The sequence below is a fragment of the Sesamum indicum genome, linkage group LG10, assembly GCF_026168435.1.
Source record: "Sesamum indicum cultivar Baizhima isolate 11 linkage group LG10, ASM2616843v1, whole genome shotgun sequence".
NCBI classification, from domain to species: Eukaryota; Viridiplantae; Streptophyta; class Magnoliopsida; order Lamiales; family Pedaliaceae; genus Sesamum; species Sesamum indicum.
The window spans coordinates 19706938-19728500 of NC_142666.1; the positions used below are offsets into that span (position 1 = coordinate 19706938).

At 33.3% G+C, this 21563-nt stretch overlaps 3 protein-coding genes across 3 annotated transcripts; 1 reads left to right on the plus strand and 2 right to left on the minus strand.

Annotated features, from left to right (window-relative positions):
* Nucleotides 1-719: 719 nt before the first annotated feature.
* LOC105171305 (VAN3-binding protein) lies at nt 720-4874 on the minus strand. Its single transcript, XM_011092374.3, has 7 exons — nt 4376-4874; nt 3428-3553; nt 2107-2527; nt 1731-1964; nt 1578-1627; nt 1315-1372; nt 720-1155 (listed from the first exon to the last, which is right to left on the minus strand). Exons 1-7 carry the CDS (start codon nt 4679-4681, stop codon nt 941-943), a joined length of 1410 nt encoding a protein of 469 aa, XP_011090676.2. The 5' UTR covers nt 4682-4874; the 3' UTR covers nt 720-940.
* Nucleotides 4875-13318: 8444 nt separating this feature from the next.
* LOC105171306 (protein SLOW GREEN 1, chloroplastic) lies at nt 13319-14776 on the plus strand. The gene has a single exon (XM_011092375.3). It carries the CDS (start codon nt 13417-13419, stop codon nt 14398-14400), a length of 984 nt encoding a protein of 327 aa, XP_011090677.1. The 5' UTR covers nt 13319-13416; the 3' UTR covers nt 14401-14776.
* A 417-nt stretch (nt 14777-15193) lies between these two features.
* LOC105171307 (neurogenic locus notch-like protein) lies at nt 15194-17146 on the minus strand. The gene is made up of 6 exons (XM_011092377.3): nt 16852-17146; nt 16485-16640; nt 16190-16270; nt 15959-16084; nt 15734-15826; nt 15194-15533 (listed from the first exon to the last, which is right to left on the minus strand). The coding sequence occupies exons 1-6, from the start codon at nt 16946-16948 to the stop codon at nt 15448-15450; spliced, it is 639 nt and encodes a 212-aa protein (XP_011090679.1). The 5' UTR covers nt 16949-17146; the 3' UTR covers nt 15194-15447.
* Between the last annotated feature and the right edge of the window lie 4417 nt (nt 17147-21563).

Here is a 21563-nt window from a genome sequence, read left to right on the forward strand (position 1 = left end):
TTATGAATTATTAATTTAGAGTTTTAATGGGACCTAATATTTATAAAGGAATTTTTCAAAAAAATATTATTTTATTATCTTATCGAATTTGATGATTTTTTACAAAGGCCCAAGTCGGGACCGGAAGATTTTATTATTTTAGAAAGTTTATTAATTTATAGAGTATTAATTTATAGAGGTTTTACTGTATATATATATATATATATATATATATACACTACAGAAATCTTGACTTGAGAAGTTATTAAATTTCAATCTTAACAATTATACCTAATTAAAAATAAAGATATAAGAGATGCAGACATTAAAAACACTAATTCCTAAAATTTTGTATATCCTTTTGAAGGAAAATTTTAACTTGGTTTGAATTTAATTAAATTTGAACCAATTATATAATAAATACAATATAATTAATATATAATTAAAAGAAAATCAACAATCACATCCCAAATTTATCATTTCTATGAGAGAAAAATGAAATGAAGTAGGGCCATAGAAAGTGGTAATTATAGATGAAGACAAATCATGTTTCCATCTAAAAGCAACCTTAATCTAAGCCACCAATAGCAATTAAAGGCAAAGTCCCACACAGAATCAAGATCAATTGTTTGTCTTCCGTAGCTCTTTTACTCAACATGGAATTGCCAATCCTTTTTGACTAAGTCCAAGATCCCCTCTCCCTCCCACAAAATAATAAACAAAAGAAAAGGAACAAAGACTTGAATCACATGGGATTTTGTAGCTTTTTCTCCTTCACTTTAATGATATTACAAAAATAACAACACACAATCCCCCAAAAACTACAATCTCCAAGTGAAAGAGGACCCCATTTTTTCATAACTTACAATCTTTACTTTACCACCCAAATTTCAAAAACAAATGGTTAGTTCAAGTCCCCATTAAAACATTCTTGTTCCCCTACAACTTTCAACCAACATCATCAAATTCTATGTCTGTTGTTCTTCTCTCCAGCAATTGTGAGTAATCTCGAAACACCTTGAGTCCATATATCATACTCCCTCTGATTTCTGCACTCGAATTCCACAACCCCACGAGCGATGGTCTTCAATGCAAAGTACCTCCGGTGCTCGCCTCCTTCCAGCAGGTGGCGCCCAGGCCATGCCGGGATGTCCCTTATCACCTCCAGCACCACATCTGAAAATTCAAAACAGTGAAATCAAAACGGGGAAACTTTTGTTATCTTTTGTGTAGTGCTTTCTCAAATCCCCAAATGGAAGGGAAGAATTAGACCCCACTACATCCAATTCTGATCTCATCATGAGACTAAAGATAATAAAGCATAAATGGACTTACTCTTTTTCTTTTTTGTGACGGTCCCAGCAACGTGTCTGCTCTTCATTTTTAGCATCACCTGCCAGTGTGAAAGAAAGAATTTTGAGTGTCGATCACAAGAGAAAGTGGAGGAAAGAAGATTCACAGTGTTCAATCTCTGCACAACTTTAACTTTTCCTATGTAGTGAAATTGGAATAGCTTCCATGAACGGTTAAAGTGTAATAAATAAGGTTGTTTAGCATCAGATTCCACGGTTCAATCCTGATGGAGATGAAAAGCCTACCTGACCCATTCTGTTGATGTAAACGGATACTACTTTCCAATGCAGTTCACCTGCATTTAGCATCAAAGATTGGAAAAGATTAATTAGAACAATTTGCCAATCCGAAAGATCACTGCTAAAAGACATAGACTCTGAAAGCGGTGAGCATGCTACCTTTCCGAGTTCTCTTCAGGAGTTCACAACCTCTAGCAAGCAATTCCCGACTACAAATTCCTAGGAAGTTCTCTTCTGGAACAAGTTCACCACTAAAACTGCCGTTTGAACTTCCATTACTCCCACTATTGCCACCAGTTATAGCTCCCATCCCTTTTTCCATAGGGAGCACGGCTGCAATGTTCCACACGTCTTTCAGCGCCCTTGCTTTTAAGGTCGCAGCACCACGTAGAGCTACAAATACAGTCAAATGGACATCAAGATCAACGGCAACACTTGAAATGATATTATGAATAAAATTAATATGAATCAAGCCAATTGAACTATGCTTACAAATGTTCGATCTAATACAACAACAAAATGCATATACCCATACCAGTAGCAGCTGCAGCTGTGAGGGTCATTATATCACCCGCTGACCGGACATTGACAGCCGAGCTGACTACGGACGCCAAGTGTTCTCGCTCGGCCCCCATTGCCTCAGCCGCTTCAACACATTGTGCGGCCACCAGTGTGGCAGCAGAAGCCACGGCCATGTCCGTCTTAGCCCTCTGTTCATCCTTTCCAGCCCCAAATGACGCAGCAGTGGCAGCAGCAATTGCTGCAACAGCCGATGCTACACCGGCAACAGAAATGGCTGCGTGGAGCTGCGCATTATGTGCCCTTGCCTCCTCTTTCTTCTTCTCTCTCCTGTCTTTCAACCACCTCCCAACAGTTTTTCCGCCACCATTCACACCCGCGCCGCTGGCAGCACTGCCCTTGTACTGGTTGATCGCCAGATTGTTCATCCGACAATACTGCATATGCAAATTTATCTTATTCAAACACCAATTCAAAACTTCAATTGGTAAGATGCTTATGCTTCTAACAACATTCAAATATTTGAAATTCAGGAATATGTTCCTAGGAAACTAATATGCAGAATTCGCAACATGAGCTTCAATTAATTAGACAATTAGAAGGTGCCCCACAAGAAAATTGGACCACCTCTCCTGTCCGAAAATTAGGTCCTATTCTCAGACATCAACACGAGCTACAAACTGAAATGCTTGGCACCCTTCTATTAGATGCGACCCCCAAATTAGTAAGCAAATGAAGGAAAAAGAATGGCCATCTTGTTGATAAGCATAGATGTCCATGACTATGCAATTATTTTGTACCTAAGAGGTTGCAGTGAAGGTGCCCAACCTCTCATTTGAAGGACCACATACATTACTTAATGTTTTTTTTATCATCATCTGGATAACACCAAAACACTGTGTAACCGACACTATGTCCACAAAAAGAGAAAATTGTGCTTCAAGTTACAGTTTAAACAATGCAAATAATAAAGCTAATAACGCCCGTATTTACAAATCCTGAAACAAAAGATTCAGTTTAAAAAAGAAATAGTAATGAAGTGATGCAATCTTGGTGTGTAGGAGAAGGTATCAATATTGTACTACAACCTGAGCATGTTTTTGGTTAAAGAGAAAGCTGTAACATGCTCTCTCTCTCTCTCTCCAGAACTTGTGCTTTGTGTCCAAGAAGAGAGCAACATAATTACAAGACAAACAACTAATCTCAGACTTGTACAACACAAATGAACTTTTACTAGAATTGGATGGGTAAATAAATGCAAAGTAAAATACTTGTTTCAGACAAACAAAGAAACAGAAAACGATGTGAGAAGAAGGTGAAGGGAAAACTCATTACACCTTTGGTTCATCCATTTCAGAGGGGGAGACCGGTGGGCTGTCAGTGAGAGAGCCACAGCTCTGGCCACCATTCAGAGGGCCACTGCTATGGGATAGCCTCCCTGATGTGCGTGGTGATACCTCCTGCTGCAGATGGAATACATGCATATCATATTAGTAAAGAGTTAATCATTACATACGCCAATTAAACACACTAACAAGTAGAGTAAGTTAATGGGATTTGTGGAGAGAGAAGAAATAGAAGGAATAATTGTTGGTAGGGAGTATGACTTAAATAATATAATTCAGTGAGAGAACATTGAATTATTCAAGAAACACCCAGAGAGCAAGAGTTGTACTGTATCTTGATACTGATAATTGTTAATGAATGATGTCTTCTCCAAGTAAAAAAAACATGTACATAATGCTAATACCTACTCAATAAATGCCCCCCTTACATAGCTTAAAGTTCCAAGAAGCTCTTGTTGGTTTTCCCATAAACCACCTTAAATAAAAGGAGCTTTCTGAGGTAGTAATGGAAATACAACTCAACTAAAACAAAACCAACAATCAAGTAGTTAATGGTAGCAGAGATTCCCAATACTCTTTAAAGAACACATAAAACTTCCGAGTTGGAAATAAATCAATCTTCCCATCGCTCCCTCCAACACCAAAAAGAAAAGGAAAAAGAAAGAGAATTGAGTAAATTAGTCAAAAAGAGAATTTTCCACACTGGGACAAGCGGAGCGGCCGCAGACGACTCCAAATAGAAATGGACAAAAAGAATTTGGAGTTACCATGAAATAAGTCCAAGTCAATTGTTTTCAACCTCCGTCTGTAGCAGCAAACATTACCAAATAAAAACAGAGAGTGTTCGCTAACATTCACACACACACAACAAACTCTCTGCGCATAAAAACAGGTTCTTGCCAACAGATGGAGACACACACAGAAAGATTTTTCACTTACGGACTGAGACATAATCCGCTCCATGATGAGCTGAGAAGTCTCGGAAGATGCGAAGGAAAAAGGATTCCCGGAAACAGCTGCTGAAGGCGCCGCCACCTCCTCCAACTCGGCGGAGACATCTTCATGTATGGTCTCAGCACCACCTGAAAAGCCGCCGTGATTCTTGGGTAGAAGTTGATGCGGTTGTGGAGCTAAAACTTTAGAGATTTCAAGGGCTGAAACGCTCCAAGAACGGGATAAGAACTCCATTGGTTCCCTTGGAGTCTCTGGTGGCCTGTAGATGGGCTGAAGTTTAGCCCTCTCCATAAAGAATAGTGAGATACGCTGAGAATTCACTGGAAATTGTAGTTGAACTGTAGAAATTGTTATGTGGGATAATGGGCAGAGCTAATGGGGTGAGGTAGTTCTTTATAGAGTGTGTAGATATATATATATATATATATATAGAGAGAGAGAGAGAGAGAGAGAGAGAGAGAGGAGGGGCCTAAAGTGTCAGTGTGGTCTACCAAAGGCTTCATGTTTGCAGAGAAAGGAAATACTTGCAGAAACGATTTTAACTTTGTCCCATGTAATGTCTAATGACAATATTACCCTCACCAATTTTCCATTGAGAAATAACCGGGCCCAAACCAACGACCAACTAATCTTCGTACAATAATTAAAGCTTAATTGCATTAAAGCCCTTCAATTATAGCAATCCCATCGGAGGCCACACCTCTAAGTATTTAAGAACCTTTTTCAAATACTCCCTCAACCAGAGTTAACAGTCATGCTATAGGATTTTGACATCATAAATGCCATACATTTACTTGCAGAATTATCATCATGTCTGAATAATGTTAAATTCTCTTGGCCATTATTTTTCCTTCAATCAATTTTTCGGCATTTAAAGTTTCAAACGGTTCTCTGTCGAGATTTGGTACATTAATAAGTGGGAAAGTATATATGAGATAACATGTCGGAAACAAATAGACAAAGAAATATGTGAGAATTTGGGTAAAAAAACATGAAAATTTATGAATTATGACGGAAGGTTAGTTACAAAGTTATATATCATTTATGAATTATGTTAAATTCGCTCAAATTTGAATTTATGCCGATCATTGTTTTAAGTAGCGGACATCATGGGAGATCTCCGACGAATTCTAAGGGTATTTTGGTAAAATAGCAAATATGTTATTGTTGTTTTAAATTTTTTCCTTGTTGGTTTAAGTAGGGGTTATTTGAAATTAAAATGATTTTAGGAGGTGATTCGTGTGTGAGGGTCATTTTATGGGGGGGTTAATTTACCATTCGATTTTTCTCTACAACATTTGAGGGCGTTTTAGTCAAATCATTGAACTTGCTTCACCTAATAATTCTATATTTTTTATTTTTTTGAAAATGGTAAAATGTAAAAGATTTCATTAATATCTCGATAAATTAAATAAATATATTAATTTAATTAATATATTAATATAATTATTAATAATAATAAATTAAAATAATTTATATAAAATAAAACAAATATTAATATAAAATAAAATAAATATCCACGCATTCGGTATAATGACATTTAATTAATCAAGTATATGATTATAATTGAAATTTGGTACAATCTCACAGTGTTTTTTTATTATTATTATTTTTGGAATATTTAATGAGTGGATGTGGAGGTTTAAATGCCAAGAGTAGTAGTTTGGACTTAGCAACTGTCCGAATTTATTAGAATGTTTTTGCAGTTACAATTAGACCAAAGTATTAGCCAATAATAGAAAGACAGCCCAATTTAAAGATGCCTGGAAATTGAATGTTTAGAATTTATACAACGTGAACATAGTGTTTGTTCATTTTCTGAAGATAGGGAGAGGAAAAAACAAAGATAAATAAATGTGTATTAAATATAATATGTATATTTAGATTTATTTTTAGAGATAATTTAAAATAAGTATTATATGTTAATGTTGTGTTTTGGGAGACAAAAATTACTATTAATTGTCAAAATTATGTCTTTTATATATTTTTATGCATATGTGTGTATATATATATGTATTTAAATAAGGTGTTTTTAAATGATGACAATTGAGTATATTTTGACTTGTTTTAAAAATAATTTAAAAATAAAAACAAACATAGTGCAAGTGTCTTTGGTAAAATTTCTAAGGGCCGAACTTGAAGTTATGTATTGATTGGTTTTAACCCGTGGTTAAGGTTAAGGATAAAGCTTATAAGTTATGGATTCAAATCTTATCGAACTTGAATATATTTATCACATTTTTTATGTAAATTATATTAATGTATTGATCGAACTTATATATTAGCTACACAATATATTAGAATATTAATATAAATGTATAATTATCGCTTATTAAATATATAAAAGATGGAAAGAGGGGAGGAAGAATGAGTGGTGATGATGAATGATTGGGAATTATAACCATCCGCATGTAATGCTGAAGCCTTTGGACCCGTGTGCTTCTCTCTCTCTCTCACCCATTTATTCTCAATAGTGCTGCCTGGCGCCTGCACCTGGAATTTAATCAATTGCTAAGTAGACACACGCACACTTGCTTTGTTTAATCATTATTTCTTTTTAAATTACTAACATAATGGGGGGGGGGGGGAATGAATATCAATTTGAGTTTGGATAATGTCCCAATTCTCAGGCAGATGAGCATTGGTGCCCTTACCAATTGGATCATCATGCCATTCACAGACCACTCATTTTTCTCAATTAATTATAAATATTTTCATATGAAATTAGTTCGAGACAAGACTATGTTACGACTTCACCATTTTTTTTATATTTGTAGACTCGTTTGGAATTGACAGCAAAAATACTACATCAGAATCGACCTTCACGTACAAATAATCCTAAAAGATGTTCTCGTATATATATATATATATATATTTTTCTAAATTCTCGACTTCTTATGCTTTAATTAATAGATATGGAAAGAAGAAATCGGAAACACGATTCGGCTAGTATGACATAAAATGAAAAGAAATTATCATAATTTTAAGTGGGGCATCCTAGGTAATATAGTGTGGTCAGTCCGTAGAATAGATCTGCAGGGTGCAGCCAGTGCAGGTCGATGAGGGTTGGAAGTGGAGGAGAAAATGCCAAGTCATGGCTTCTTGTTTTGCAACAGCCCTGCCCGACAAATGAACTCAAATTACCCACAATAATTGAGTGAATTCATAAGCTCCTTATCGTATTTCACGAGATGCTTCAAAATTTATGACATGTTATCTAATTTTCTTAGAATAAAATCTTATAAATTCTGAGAATAAAATGTTATCAACTTATAAATCTTTATAAAATAGTAAGGGGTCGGAAACTTAACTAAGAAACCATTAAAAAAAAAAAAAACTCTTACATTTTATAGGGTAAAGTGCACTTTGTCCCCCTATATAAATTATTTGATATGTACCATTTACCCCTCTAAACTAATAAATGTAAAACTTACCCTCTTTTTGTTGTACAAAAAATGCTGGCCTCATACCTTGAACAATTATAATATTTTCAATATATGTTAATATTTTGCACATTAAATCATCACCAAATTATTTTTTTAATAAGTGAAGAATAAATTAAAAGTGGAGTATAAATGAATATATCTATATAATATATACACAATAGAAGATATTTTTTAATTAAGAAAATTTTAATTAAATTCAAATGCAAAAATACTAAAAAAAAAGAAATTATTTGAATTAAATATATATATAATATAAAGATAATATTATCCAAAAATTAAATTATGGGAGATAAATTTTATATTTATTAGTTTAGGAGGTAACTTTTACGTAATCAATTAGTTCAGATAGACAAAATATATTTTATCTCATTTTATATGTGATTTTGTTTAATAAAGAAAATATACATTTGTGGGTACAGAGGATCAGTCACGCCCTGGTACTGTGTTGGGCGCAAATTAGACAATTATTTCAGAAGCATATATATATATATATATGATATGTGGACGTGGGTTTAGATGTATGTATATCTTGGAATCCCAGGCAATTCCTGATTTAAGTGCATAAAGTATAATTTTATTCTGCATGCTGCTGGTGCTGGCTAAAATGCGCGTGGGGTGGCTTTTTTCTGTGTACGTCATCATCTCCCTGTTTTCTACTCTATCAGCTTCTCTGTCAGACTAAAAGCTTCAACCACAGCAGAACCTTCATTTATTTTCTTTTTTTTTTTCTTTTTACTTTTTCTTTTTCTTTTTGAGAGAAAAGTTAGCCCACAAATATTAGAACAGCATATGAGATAGTCCAACATCATGTTAATATTTTACGTAAATTGCATTAATACTTCCAGAGTTATATTTAATTACATAAACTCTGATTATTTTTATGAAATTACAAGACATCCTTTGAAATATTGTCGATATAATTTATGGCAGGGGTGTACTTATAAATTAAATTGCAATTTCAAATGGTGTGTTTAGAAGTTTGGATTTTGTGGACTTCTTAAAGAAAAACAAAGATTATTCTAATTTAATTTTTAAAAAAAAAAATATTTTTTCAGATAACTTTAAACGTATGGATAAGTGATGACAAATTTCTCGCACTGAAATTGTTTCGCCTATGCACCAACTTTGGAGGACAATTAAAATTGTGAGATGTGGGTTTTCCAAGTAATAGTCGTGGAAAGGTGGGATGCGACGTCAAAGAATGAGGCTATGCTGCGTGCAATGTTGAATTTTGGGGAAGAATGTTTGGGTTAGTTAGTGGAGTAGTGCATGGTTGTTAGCACTAAACCTTTTCTCCATTTACTCTCTCAAATTCCGCAATCATTTGAATTTAATTGTCTCCTTTTGTGAATACAAATAGGAAAAAAATAATTAACTAGATTTAAATTAAATAATATGAAAGACTTGATTGCTCATGTGATATTACCAAGTCCGTTGTATTCTAATATTAGTACACGTGCAGTACATTGTAGATTTTCAAACAGTTGTATCTGTTTATTCATTTCAATTTTGTATATATTACAAAATCACTAGCTTCAAGAAATATGAAGAAACCCTATGGCCGGATATTCATTCATTGAAATTTGACCTCATTTTCAATATTAAAAGTTTAGTTTAGAACATTATGTTGGTTTGTGTTCCTTGAACTTCACTGTGTTGTTATTTTAAAAAAATATCGATACATCTTGAGAGATGATTTCATTAGCATTATTATAGGTGCAAATTTATCTAAAAGATAAATAATTCAATTTTTACCACAATGACCTTTTATATAAATTACACCAATTTTATCCCAACCCTATAGTTCAATAATTTGATACATTACATCCATAGAGAAGAATAAGTACTCTTTAAGGGCAGCTCATCACCACGCAATTTAAAGTATTTTGCTAAGTGTAATAATTTAAGTTCTTGGATAATTTTAAAAAAAATGCATCTTAAATAATATGATATGAGAACTCGAAAACATTGGATTAATAAATTAGGGGGGGGGGGGGGGAGAATGATATTGTTTTATTTGAGACTATTAAAAAAGAAGTATATATACCCTGGAGGGAAAGAGTACAAAGATGGGAAAATCCTACAACTAGAACTAGAATTTAATAATATATTATATGTAATAAATTGAGCTAAAAGAAAGTGAAGTATGAATGGGCAGCCTTTAAATATGGGAATATGGAAGTAAGTGGGACAAGGGAAGGGAATTATAGCATTATTATGTTAGTATCAAGGGAGGGAATCCTCTTGCCATCATTAACTTTGGGTCTAGGTCTGCTTTTCACTACCCTATGCCTCTAATATTATTCAAATACACATTTTTTTTAATTTAAATTAAGTTTAATTGAATTATAATTAATTATATTATAAGTGTTGAGATACTTTTTTAGGTCATTGGAGTACAATTCAACAAAAAAATGATCAATCATATAATTAATATATTGCACTTTTTTATGATTGATTTGATTTTACCTGATTTAAATTAGAATTTGTTCTTAAAATACATGCCCCACACATTACATCCATCATTTTTACTTTGGATGAATGACAAATCTTTAAATTTGGTATTGCTAGTTGGGTTGAGAGTAAGATAACTTCTGGTTTGGTAGTAAAAATAAATTATAATTATATATAGATAATGGTTGGATGATTGTATAGAATAATAGAGGCAATATGAATGAAGGTGGGATACAAATGTAAATAAATAAAATTTTTGATTTGATGGGAAAATGAGATAGGGACAGAAGTCTAAATTGAACAGGGGAAATTAATTGTATCACCAACTTCCAATGTGTTGGAAGCCCACATGCAACATTCAATTTCCCTGCCACAAATTTTATTATTTCATAAACAAAAAGAATAATAAAAATAAAAATATTTTGGTGGAAAACAGGACAGCTATTTGCTTGCTACCAATTCTTTTATTTATTTATTTATTTCTGTTGTTCATATGGTAATGTAATGATACTAGGAATCTAATCTTAATCCATTTCACACTCATTGGAACCTTTGATTAGACCCACCTCTCTTTCTTTTATTTTATTTTATTTTATTCCAAGTGATAGATGATGACCCCATCTTCAAATAAAAATATGGAGGTTAGTCATCGATTATAAGTTTGAGATCTCGAATTTTAATTTGATCACTGATTTTAAAATATGTATGTATGTAATTAAATTTTGAATTTTTGAATTTAAATTATTTAGTACTGAATATATTGATTTTTTTTTTAAAAAAAAAGAAAATGGCTATTATTTAATGTTATGAGGCATAGTTGGGGAATATAAACACAAAAAGTAATTATATAATTTAGGTGATTATTGAAGTTATATATATGTACATAATAATTAATAAAAGAATAGAGAAAAGAAATTAAAGTGGAGGAGCATTGATGATGAGTGAGATGGATAGATTGAGATATTTGGATTAGAGATGTGACCACATCTCTCATTCTCAACACATCTACTCTACTACCAATAGCTTCAATTCCCAATGTTTCTTGGATTTTTAACATTATTTACCACTCCTCAACTATTATTTCTTTCTTTCTAATAAATGCTCCATTATATTTCCACACTTATAAAAATACGAAATCATATTTCTATTTTAAAAAAAATTAAATTTTTTTTTCTAGTGCACTAATTGTCACTACATATTTTATTTTAAATTAAATTAAAAATTATAGTTTCGTACAATTTATGTTATATCGATAACAATACCTATACATACATGCAACATAAATACTAATATATTATTTATATTTCAAGTAGTCTTTTCGTTTCTCCATTTTGAGAGAAATAGTTATGATTAAATTATGAATTTCAATTATAAGTATTAATACACACACATATTGATAAAAACTCAAATTCATAATCTCGCATTCATGAAGGTCTCAATTTTGTTAATTAAATTGAATTTTATTAACAATTTTCTCACTCCTAAACATCAAAATTTGGAATACGAATACAAATTCTCCAACACTTTAAAAATCACTTATATTTTTTAATTTACATTTGTATGGTGAATCAATACAATTTATTTTAATACTTCTATTTTTTGTATAATTAAATTATTTTCACAAGACATAATTACGGAAAATTAAATAGACTAGACAAATGCCCGAATTGCCATGAATCAAGATGCACAAATCATAATCATAATTCCAACATCGAAACTCGAAAATCTAAATATTTTTTTTAAAAAAATTTCTCCATAAATACCAAAGTCAACTTCAAACGTATGATGAAAACAGCGAAATGTTTGAAAATAATGAAGCAGAAATAAACGAAACATTGATCCAGGGGACCTGAGAAGAAAACAAGCAATCAGAGTGCAAAAGCAAGTGATGTAATTGAAGCACGAATTTCGAAAACATTAAATGTACTTTCTAATCAAATTCCCAAGTCAGGGGCTGTCATCTGTCACCCTATTGGCCTATACTGTCACATACGGTTTTTCCATGTCTCTGCTAACTGACGCTTTCCAGTGGCGCCGCCGTACGCCGCCGATAACGGAGCTGAGGCCGTACTAAAATGGGCTGTCTTGTCCGGTGGATTTTACTCATGTTTTATATCTTTTCATGGTTCGGTGATGATAAGAGTGGTCAGAAACTTTTGTTTGGGGTCGGGAATTTGGATATAACATATTATGTTTTATTTAATATTAATGGATGATATTCTTTTCATATAAGTTTATTTGAAATTATTTTTTTCATATTTAAAATTTATAAATATAAATATTGACATAGTCTTTTTTTTATTTATTTCTTCTTGTACATGTAGAATATGTAAATTTGAATATATCATTTATTTGTATTATATTTGAATATATTGAATGATTTTGATATATGATTTTAGATGATTGAATATTATATAGATTTGACGTCCATTACAATATCATAAAATTATAATTTAAAAAAAATGTGAATTAAGGATTTAAAGTCCTTTATAACAAAAATTGTGTAAATAAGTTTTAAATATTTTTTTATTGTGGATCCAATATATCTTATTTTAATATCTATCAATTTAAATACAGTCGTTTATTAATAAGGTAATTAGTTAATAAATATTTTTTATTAACAAATAGGTAAGAAAAAGTGAGTCGTTAGATCGTATTATTGATCATGACCAATTTATCAATACGTGGATGAATGATATTTTTGCATGGATGATGAACATAGAAATCAAGTTAGATCTTATCTTTTACTGAAAACTCTTTTCCTATTTATTCCTTTCTTCACTTCAATCGAATTTACTATGTTAAGATGTCTAATGGGCTAAATTCGGATCATACTTGTTTGGTGGATCCAGTATTTATTCCACGAAATACGGATCTATTCCTTTAAATTTGGGCCGGACCGGATCCACTGAACATAGTATTTGGGTCTTTTTCACATTTCTGAATGCATCTGGATCGGGCCTAATTTATGCATGGCCCATTTATAGAGTTTCCGGATAGGGTCATGATACCAAATATGGACCCGCAGAGCTCACTCCTCTCCTTCCTCCTCGACGTTCATTTTTCAGCAGAGCTTCAAATTCCCGAAGCAAAACCCTAATTCGAAGCTAAAAACCCTACCAAAAAATGAACTCCACTCTCTCAATGAACTCATTATTTATCACTCCTCTCAGTCCGCCACCCGTTTCCCACCTCAGCACTTCCATAACTCACATTCTCCCAGTAACCCACCGTCGTTTCTCACACAACACCCTCAGGAAAAACTTTACCATTGAAGCTGCCGCTGGTTCTAGCAATCCCACTCCATCTCCCCAGCTTTCCCCTCTGAAAGCCGCCGCCTGCGCTGTCATTTTCACTGCGGCAGCATTTGGGAAGTTCCCTCCTTTGCATGCTAGAGCGGAGATTTCATCGCCGCCGGAAACCCTAATAGAAGAATTATATAACGAAGACACCCAACAAGAAGAAGAAACGTCTCAGCATTCACCCCTGACCCAATTTTCGGAATCCAGTTCCGAGTCCGTTGACGCATTGAAAAACCTCCTCCAGGAAAAACTTGAGGCGGGTGAGGACGAAGAAAGCTTATCCATATTAAGAAAATTATCCTCCGTTCAACCCGACAATTTGGAATGGAAGTTTTTTATCGCTAGGCTTTTGAATGAAATGGGGAAAATTCAAGAGGCGCGGGATGCATTTGAGGACTTTTTGGCGAAAAACCCATTATCTTTTGAGGCCTTATTTGAGAATGCCTTGTTGATGGATAGGTCGGGAGAGCGGGAGGCTGTGATGAGGCGGTTGGAGGAGGCACTTAGAGTTGCTGAAAGTGAGGAGAAGGTAAAAGAGGCAAGAGATGTGAAGTTGATAATGGCGCAAATGCAGTTCCTTCACAAGAATGTCGATGAGGCTTTGAGGAGTTATGATGAGCTCGTGAAAGAGGATCCGTCTGATTTTCGTCCCTATTTTTGTAAAGGGATGATCTACAGTTTGATGGATAAAAATGTGGAGGCCAGGGAGCAGTTTGCCAAGTACAGGGAACTTTCGCCTAAGAAGTTTGAAGTTGAAGGGTATTTAAGGACGCCATTGTCAAGAATGAAGCTTTTTGGGACGGATTAAGAGAATTGAGATTGGTTTTTCTTTGGACTTTATTGAGTTCTGCGTTGAAGTATCTGATTAAATGGGGTCGATTTATTTTTTCAGAGCTCAAGCGGCTGAGGATAAAATTTGATTTGGCGGACTTTCTTATTGATCAGCTTAGAAAAAGATGGGGAGTTTTCCCCTTGCTCTACACAAACGCTATTTAACATCATAGATAAAGAATAAGGTAACTCCCAGTTAAGGTTGAGAGTGTGACATACATGTCCCTGTTCTACGGCAGGCTTAGCAAAAATTCTTGAGTTTTATTGAATTTGAACAATCTATACTCTGCATTGAATCTGTTTCCCTTGTTTGATGCATCCAAGACAAGAAATAAAGAACAACATGTTGAGCACTTGCAATTTTTGTTTTAGTTGATCTCCCTGATATATCATGCCATCACTCATTCCAGTAGAACTGTTTGATCTTCAAGATTATCTTCTCAGTATAACAGTTTGCAGAAAACTAAGACATGTAAGTATTCCTATCAAAGCCAAGCGGACAGAGGCTGGATGGCTTGCCTGCCTACGGGCCAATCGTGTTTTTTCGCTTAATACAACTAGTGACTTTGATGAATTTGTTACTTGCCTTGTTGCCTTGTTTTGTGTATGCAAGTCAGAAATTTATCAAGACAAATTTGTTAGTTGGGTTGTGGCATTAATGTGAAGTTTCACTACATATGCATGATACCTTGAAGATTATATTATTCAAATTTCAGAAGCTTGTGGAGTTGATAAATGAAAGCAGAAATTTGAAGCTATCACAAGACTACTGAGCAAACAGAGTCTAAATACGCACCAGAAAGCAGTACAATTCTTTACATACACCTGCATCGTGCAAAACCTTACCCTCTATGGTACAAGTGGATACATCACAAAAAATATTCATCCTATATTTCTACCATAAAACAATACAGCTGACTGAAATAGCATGCGACCTGTATCTTTAGTTCTCTGAATAAAGTGAGTGATAATGTGTCCTGAAGTAATCCATAAAAATGAGCAGAGAAACGGATCACAATACTTCTTAAATATGCTTCCACACAGCCAGAGCCGAAGTTGTTGCCATGATAATCAACCACCCAAATTCAGCTCTTGGGATCAGGCTTGCTGCTGCTACCAACCAAACAGAACAAACGCGACTTACAATATCACAAGGCAAGGATATAAATCCTTAAATTCTATTTTGACCGTGTTAAGTCCATGAAACTCAATTAACAATTGTAGAACAAAACAGTTTAGTTGACTAACAATAGTGTTCATGCATTCGGGTAAGAAAAAGACTACAAGGGCAGCACGGAATGGACTCTCACCGTGGCTTTTACTATCATCAGGCAAGCTGGGGCTTGGAGGGGGGCTGGGCATCATGTCGAGTCCAAGATTTGGACAGTCGAATCCAATTGCACCTGATAAAAGATTTTCATATTCAAGATTGATTCAGGTCCTCTTGTTTGTAACTGGAAATGCCAGCATTTAAGTTTATGCTCACGCCTTGTATTCACGGCTAAATCAAGGTGATAACTACTTGATGTTCTTACATTCTTTGTAGCATGGGAAAGCGGTGGAATTGAACAAATTGTAATAACCCTCTTCGCATAAACAGGTGTGCGTGAACGGAGAGGTGGTGTTGCATGAACCTCCTCCACAATCAGTCCAGAAGCAGGCTACAAAAATCATAAAGAGAAAACAAACAAGGAACATATAGGACAACATGGTTGATGAGAAGTCAAGGAAAAGTTGCAAAAACTCAAAAAGGTATGTTATATTACGGTCAAAGAATGATAAGTTGGGTTTCTTGTGATTGTCGGCCGCTGGAGCAGGAGCATTTGTACAGGCGTGGTTGAGTGTACCTGGAAAATACAAATCTCCATCACCTTTAAATATATTCAAAAATTGAGAATATGATTCTGGATATATAAAGAATCATAACAAAGAACATAAAAATCACACATTAGACCTGCACAGGAAAAAGAAAACATTTAGGACATCATGAGAGAGAGAGAGAGAGAGAGAGAGAGAGAGAGAGAGAGAGAGAGAGAGAGAGAGAGAGAGAGAGAGACTGACAATTGGGAATGACACAAGGCAGGAACTTGAGGTGGTCATCATCCTGGGACCGAGCTTGTATCCATCCGTGTTGGCACTCACACTCAAATCCAAAACTGCTGTTATTTGTAGTCACGCAGCTTCCTTTTCCACAAACATTTTCTCTGCACGGATTGCCTATCTCCACATATCAGTACACACCGTTCAAATTCCTCCAAGAATCACACGTAAACATACGAAAACACACGACCCAGATCGCCAAAAACTCATCAAAATCCCATTATGAACCCATATAAAAGAAAAAACAACCACAAACAGAAACGATTACAAGTGCTCAAATCCTAATCTTGTTTAAGAAAAAAAGAGGGGATAAAGTTTGAGGACAAACCAAACGACGGGGAAAAGAATGGAAGGTCGAAGTTGGCAGCAGCTACAGAGCAGTACGATCCAAGAAGGAGTAAAAGTGCAAGAAAAGGAACAGCCATGTTGAAGAAACAGAGGTTGAAGAAGCTGAGAACAAAAGGGTTTAGTATGAGCAGCGTAGATCCGTATTTAATTGAAAGCTGAAATCTTTGAGATTTCCACACGGGATGCTGATGGGAAGTAAATTGTGGTTAACGTGGGTGAGGGGTTTTGAAGTGGAAGAGAGAGAGAGAGAGAGAGAGAGACATTATGGGAGTCGTTGGCAGTTAAGGTATATATCTCCTAGGCCCAGTCCTCGGCTTTTGTTCAAATTTTGGGCTCCTCCCTACCAATCATATGCTGCCACCTCTCTTCTTAAGATCTCAACTATTAACTCCATTTGACTTTCATCAGAGTATATCCTCATCACTCGATCCATCTTTTATTATCTAAAAAATAAAATAAAACAAAATAATATTTTATATTTTATTTAATATAATATATGAAAAGACACACACACACATACACACACTGTATCGTATTATTACTGTTGAATTGAATGACTCCCATTAAAATTTAGGTACACAAGCAGACCTCTAATATGAGCTAACATACTAATCAATTAGCAGCTACCCAAATTGAAATTCCCACACGCCTTTGCTTTTGCTTTTTCCTTTCTGTTCTTAGAATGGGGACCATTTTCATCTACATTTTGGCACTATTTTCAATTTCTAGGTATGTCAAAAATTGTTTGTAGGTTTCACTATACATGGTTGGTTTGGTAATTCAAATCTCATACCACAAATAAATATTAGTCCTTTCGACTTTTTTATTGTTGTAAAGTTGTTGTTGCATGCGATTTTTGTGAGTATATAAAAAATTATAGTGTGAGATGAAAAGAAAAAAATAAAATAAAAAGACTCAAAACATAGTGAAGTGGTGAAAAGAAAATAAGTATGTGGAAAAAAAAAATATAGGGGTTTAGTAAGAAAGAAAAAAATGATTATAATTGTGGATTTATTAAAAATATGAAAGCTTGTCAGAAAAAATAAAAATGGAATGTGAGAGAGCAAAAATTAATTGTAACAAGGTTTATTAAAATAATAGAAGTTTGTGAGGGCAAAAAATATGGAGAACATGAAAAGAACGTGAGAGAAAAAAATGGAGTAGTGGGTTGGGAGAAAAAAAATTATTATTATAAAATAATTAAGAATATTAAAGTTACTATTGTGGGCGATCTTTTTTTTGAAAAAATAAAATGAATGAAAGGGTAAAATGGGACAACAAAAAATTGGTACGATCAATAAAATTTTCTTTTATAATTGTAAAAATACATTTCATTTTTCAAATTTGCAAATAACCTTGCAAATTCTCATAAGAGTCATAGTACAAATATTAATCTTGATTTCTCAATTACTAATAATTTTATTTTTTTCCGTAAGATTCAATTTGTTACTACATCATTCAAACTCAAATATCAATTCAATATATTGATATGTCTAAATCAACGAATATATCAAAGGAAATTAAAAAACAAAGACACTATATTAAAAATGAACTATATACCTATATTCATAAAACTCAAATTATTGATATTTTAATTATGAAGGCTTAACTTTAACAGTCTAAAGGAGTGCAATAAAAATCAGCCCACTAAAAAGATGCCCAAAGAGGAAAAGCATTGTTTGTCTCATTAATTAGTGTCTTGCAAATATATAGGATGTTAAATTCTTGGGCTCTTTGCTGCCCCGAGATGAACAGTAACGGCCCATTGTACTTCACTTTGTTTTTGTATGTTCACCTGGGGATCACTAGTTTTATATCAATGAATGGACTTTGATCAATAAAATAAAAATCAATCCACAAGCATTAATGTAGCAATGCCAAACAAATCCTACATTCTATTTGTTTATGTGTGTGTTTTTCTTCCCTTATTCAAAATTTTTTCAAGACATCAAGGAAAGAAAGTGGGAAGATATCTACATTTCTTACGGCCACTTCATTTTATGACATCAATTGTCTTGTTGGGGGTAGAGAGTAGTATATTTTTATATATGTTTCATTCGTTGTCACATATTTCAAACATCATAGTTTATGAAAACGATCCCATTTGGTTGCTCTTTTGCTATGATGCATAGATACGGATATGACGATCAGATATGATATGATATAAGACAACGACATTGAAAATTAAAAAAAATAGAACAGGATATAACACTGACACGGCTATAAATAGTATATTTTTTATTATATGTGTACTTAATTTAGATATAAAAATATAAAAATAAAGCATAATATAAGAACGTCTTACTTCAAAGTTCCTAACCAAAATACATATAAGGATGTCTTACTTCACCAAAGTTCCTAACCAAACTACAGTAGCCACGAAATCAGGATTTTGAAGGAGAAAATGAGATATCAGGAAAAAAAAAAAGTGAGAAAGAAGAGAAGAGAGAAAGAAAAAAGATAGAGAGAGAGAAGAAGATGAGTGAGTTGATTGAAGAGTAAAGGGAAACTTATTCAGTTTTTGTCCAAATTTTTTTTAAATCGTAAAATAACCCCTAACGTGTTCTAAAACGTGGCGTGTCCGACACTGTGTTCGTTTTTTTTTTTTACGTACTGAGGTCATGTCCGACACGTATCCGTATCCAACAGTGCATTAGATAATTTTTAAGTATATACATTATTGCTTTTTTGGCCCCTACATAAAAATTAAATCAAATTTGAGGACCACGTACATATATATATATATGCGCGCACACAACTTATGATCGACGTAGACATAACGATGTGATTTTGTACCATATTTCATGAAGGTGACCTCTCGTAAGTTTATTCTCACCTAAATTCGCAAATAGTTTTCGTCCTGGGATGATTTAATGCTGGTCACCCTTAATTTGGGCAGGATAGTTATAATTGAATGAATTTTGAAATTGTTATTATCTCTATGGTACGTGTACCAAGTTCTACTACGTCACTTCCAATGTATTTTATACTGTTTAAAATAAACGACTGTCACTTATCATTGTAAATTAATCAATATATATATATTAATTAATATATATTATACTATTTCTATTCTGTATATATAGTGTGTGTATATATAAGTACCTTTGTTTTTGGATATATATATATATATACAGCACGCCTATTTTTGTGGGTTGGTGTTGGTAGGGAAAGTCTTGCATTGGTAGTGAAGTAATAACACAAATTTTCACCCGATTGTAAGGATTACCATTCCTTATTTAAACTAATTAATCCGACACGATCCAAAAGTATCGCTAATGTAATAACATAGGAGGAGGAGGAGGTCAAATAGCTCATGGTAAATTTTAGTTTGGATTTGAGGGATCCAATTTGAATTAATTATATGTATAATATTTTTATTGTGTGATTGATATATAATTTAAAGAAAATGATCAATTACATTACAAATGTGATACATTTACTTTGTGATTGATTTGGTTCGAACAAACTTCATTCGAACTTCAATATCTTAGCATATCTTCAAGTGTAAATCCTATATTAAACAATCACATCATCTAACAATTTAAGTGGTTAGAAGGAAAAATTATTGAATATCAATATCCAAACAAATTTCAAGACAAAGAAATCACTTGTTTGTTTAGATACTTCGATAATTAATTTTGATCAATTTCAGGTGATTACTGTTTTATTTTATATAAAAGTGATTAATTATTATTAATTAAAATTATACCGATTACAATCATTCCTGTTGGATATCAATATTTAATAAAAACTATTACAATAATCATATATTGATCAATAATATCAAATAAATTAAATCTAGCCAACAACTACTATTACAGTAACAACACCTACTATGCAGTAGCAATAATATCCCACACATGTTGGGGGGGTTCGGATTCATATATAACTTTTAAAGTCATGGAACCTCAATTTTGCCAATTGAGTTAGGCCTCGTTGACGAGTGGTTAATGATAAAAGTGATTTTGGTGTTGGGGGATTATTTATTTAGATGTTTTTAATTTTAAAAAACATCGCGTATATCACATTTTGAACTTTATTATTGAAATTCTTATTGGAAAGGAATAAAAATATAATTTTAGCTAAAAGAAAATATGATCTCAACATAGAACCAGTCACAATTTTTTGCATAAAGTTAGAAATTGTCTCCCAATTCATGCAGCACTGCCAGCTTTATTTAGTTGTTATCTAGTTAAACATTTGGCCCCAACATTTTTGCTTTATTTCGGAAAAGCCCACACACATTCAACATCCCTAATCACATTTTTGTTGACAACAGAAGAGACAGAGAGACAAAAATTAAGATTGTAATCAAATGAAACCATACCATGTGCATGCAATAAATAAAATCAAATCTAATAATGAAAGACTGAAAGAATTGTACACATAAATCCAACCATGCAATATCCACAACTCCACATGCAGATTAGGTTTAGTTTATTGTCAAGTGGGTACGTATGTAGCAGGTAAACCAGACACTACAATCAATTATATATATATATATATAATATTACATTGTATAATCAGATTTTAATGTTGTAATTAACAAAGAGGTTTGTGTATATTATGTGTATTTTGTACGTTGGGACGATATTATAATTGTCTGATTGGAGAATGTCTTAGAGACTCAGACTCTCTAGCTGCAATCCACATGCATGATGATGATGATGATGAAACTCAAGTTGAAGA

Coding starts and splice junctions, on each gene's coding strand:
- LOC105171307 (XM_011092377.3), bottom strand. CDS start 16,948: ATGGCTGTTCCTTTTCTTGCACTTTTACTCCTTCTTGGATCGTACTGC. Junction 16,641..16,851: donor ATTCTTTTCCCCGTCGTTTG/GTTTGTCCTCAA, acceptor ATGTGGAGATAG/GCAATCCGTGCAGAGAAAAT. Junction 15,827..15,958: donor TTTCCCATGCTACAAAGAAT/GTAAGAACATCA, acceptor ATCTTTTATCAG/GTGCAATTGGATTCGACTGT.
- LOC105171305 (XM_011092374.3), bottom strand. CDS start 4,681: ATGGAGAGGGCTAAACTTCAGCCCATCTACAGGCCACCAGAGACTCCA. Junction 3,554..4,375: donor AGCGGATTATGTCTCAGTCC/GTAAGTGAAAAA, acceptor TTCCATCTGCAG/CAGGAGGTATCACCACGCAC. Junction 1,965..2,106: donor CACAGCTGCAGCTGCTACTG/GTATGGGTATAT, acceptor CTGTATTTGTAG/CTCTACGTGGTGCTGCGACC.
- LOC105171306 (XM_011092375.3), top strand. CDS start 13,417: ATGAACTCCACTCTCTCAATGAACTCATTATTTATCACTCCTCTCAGT.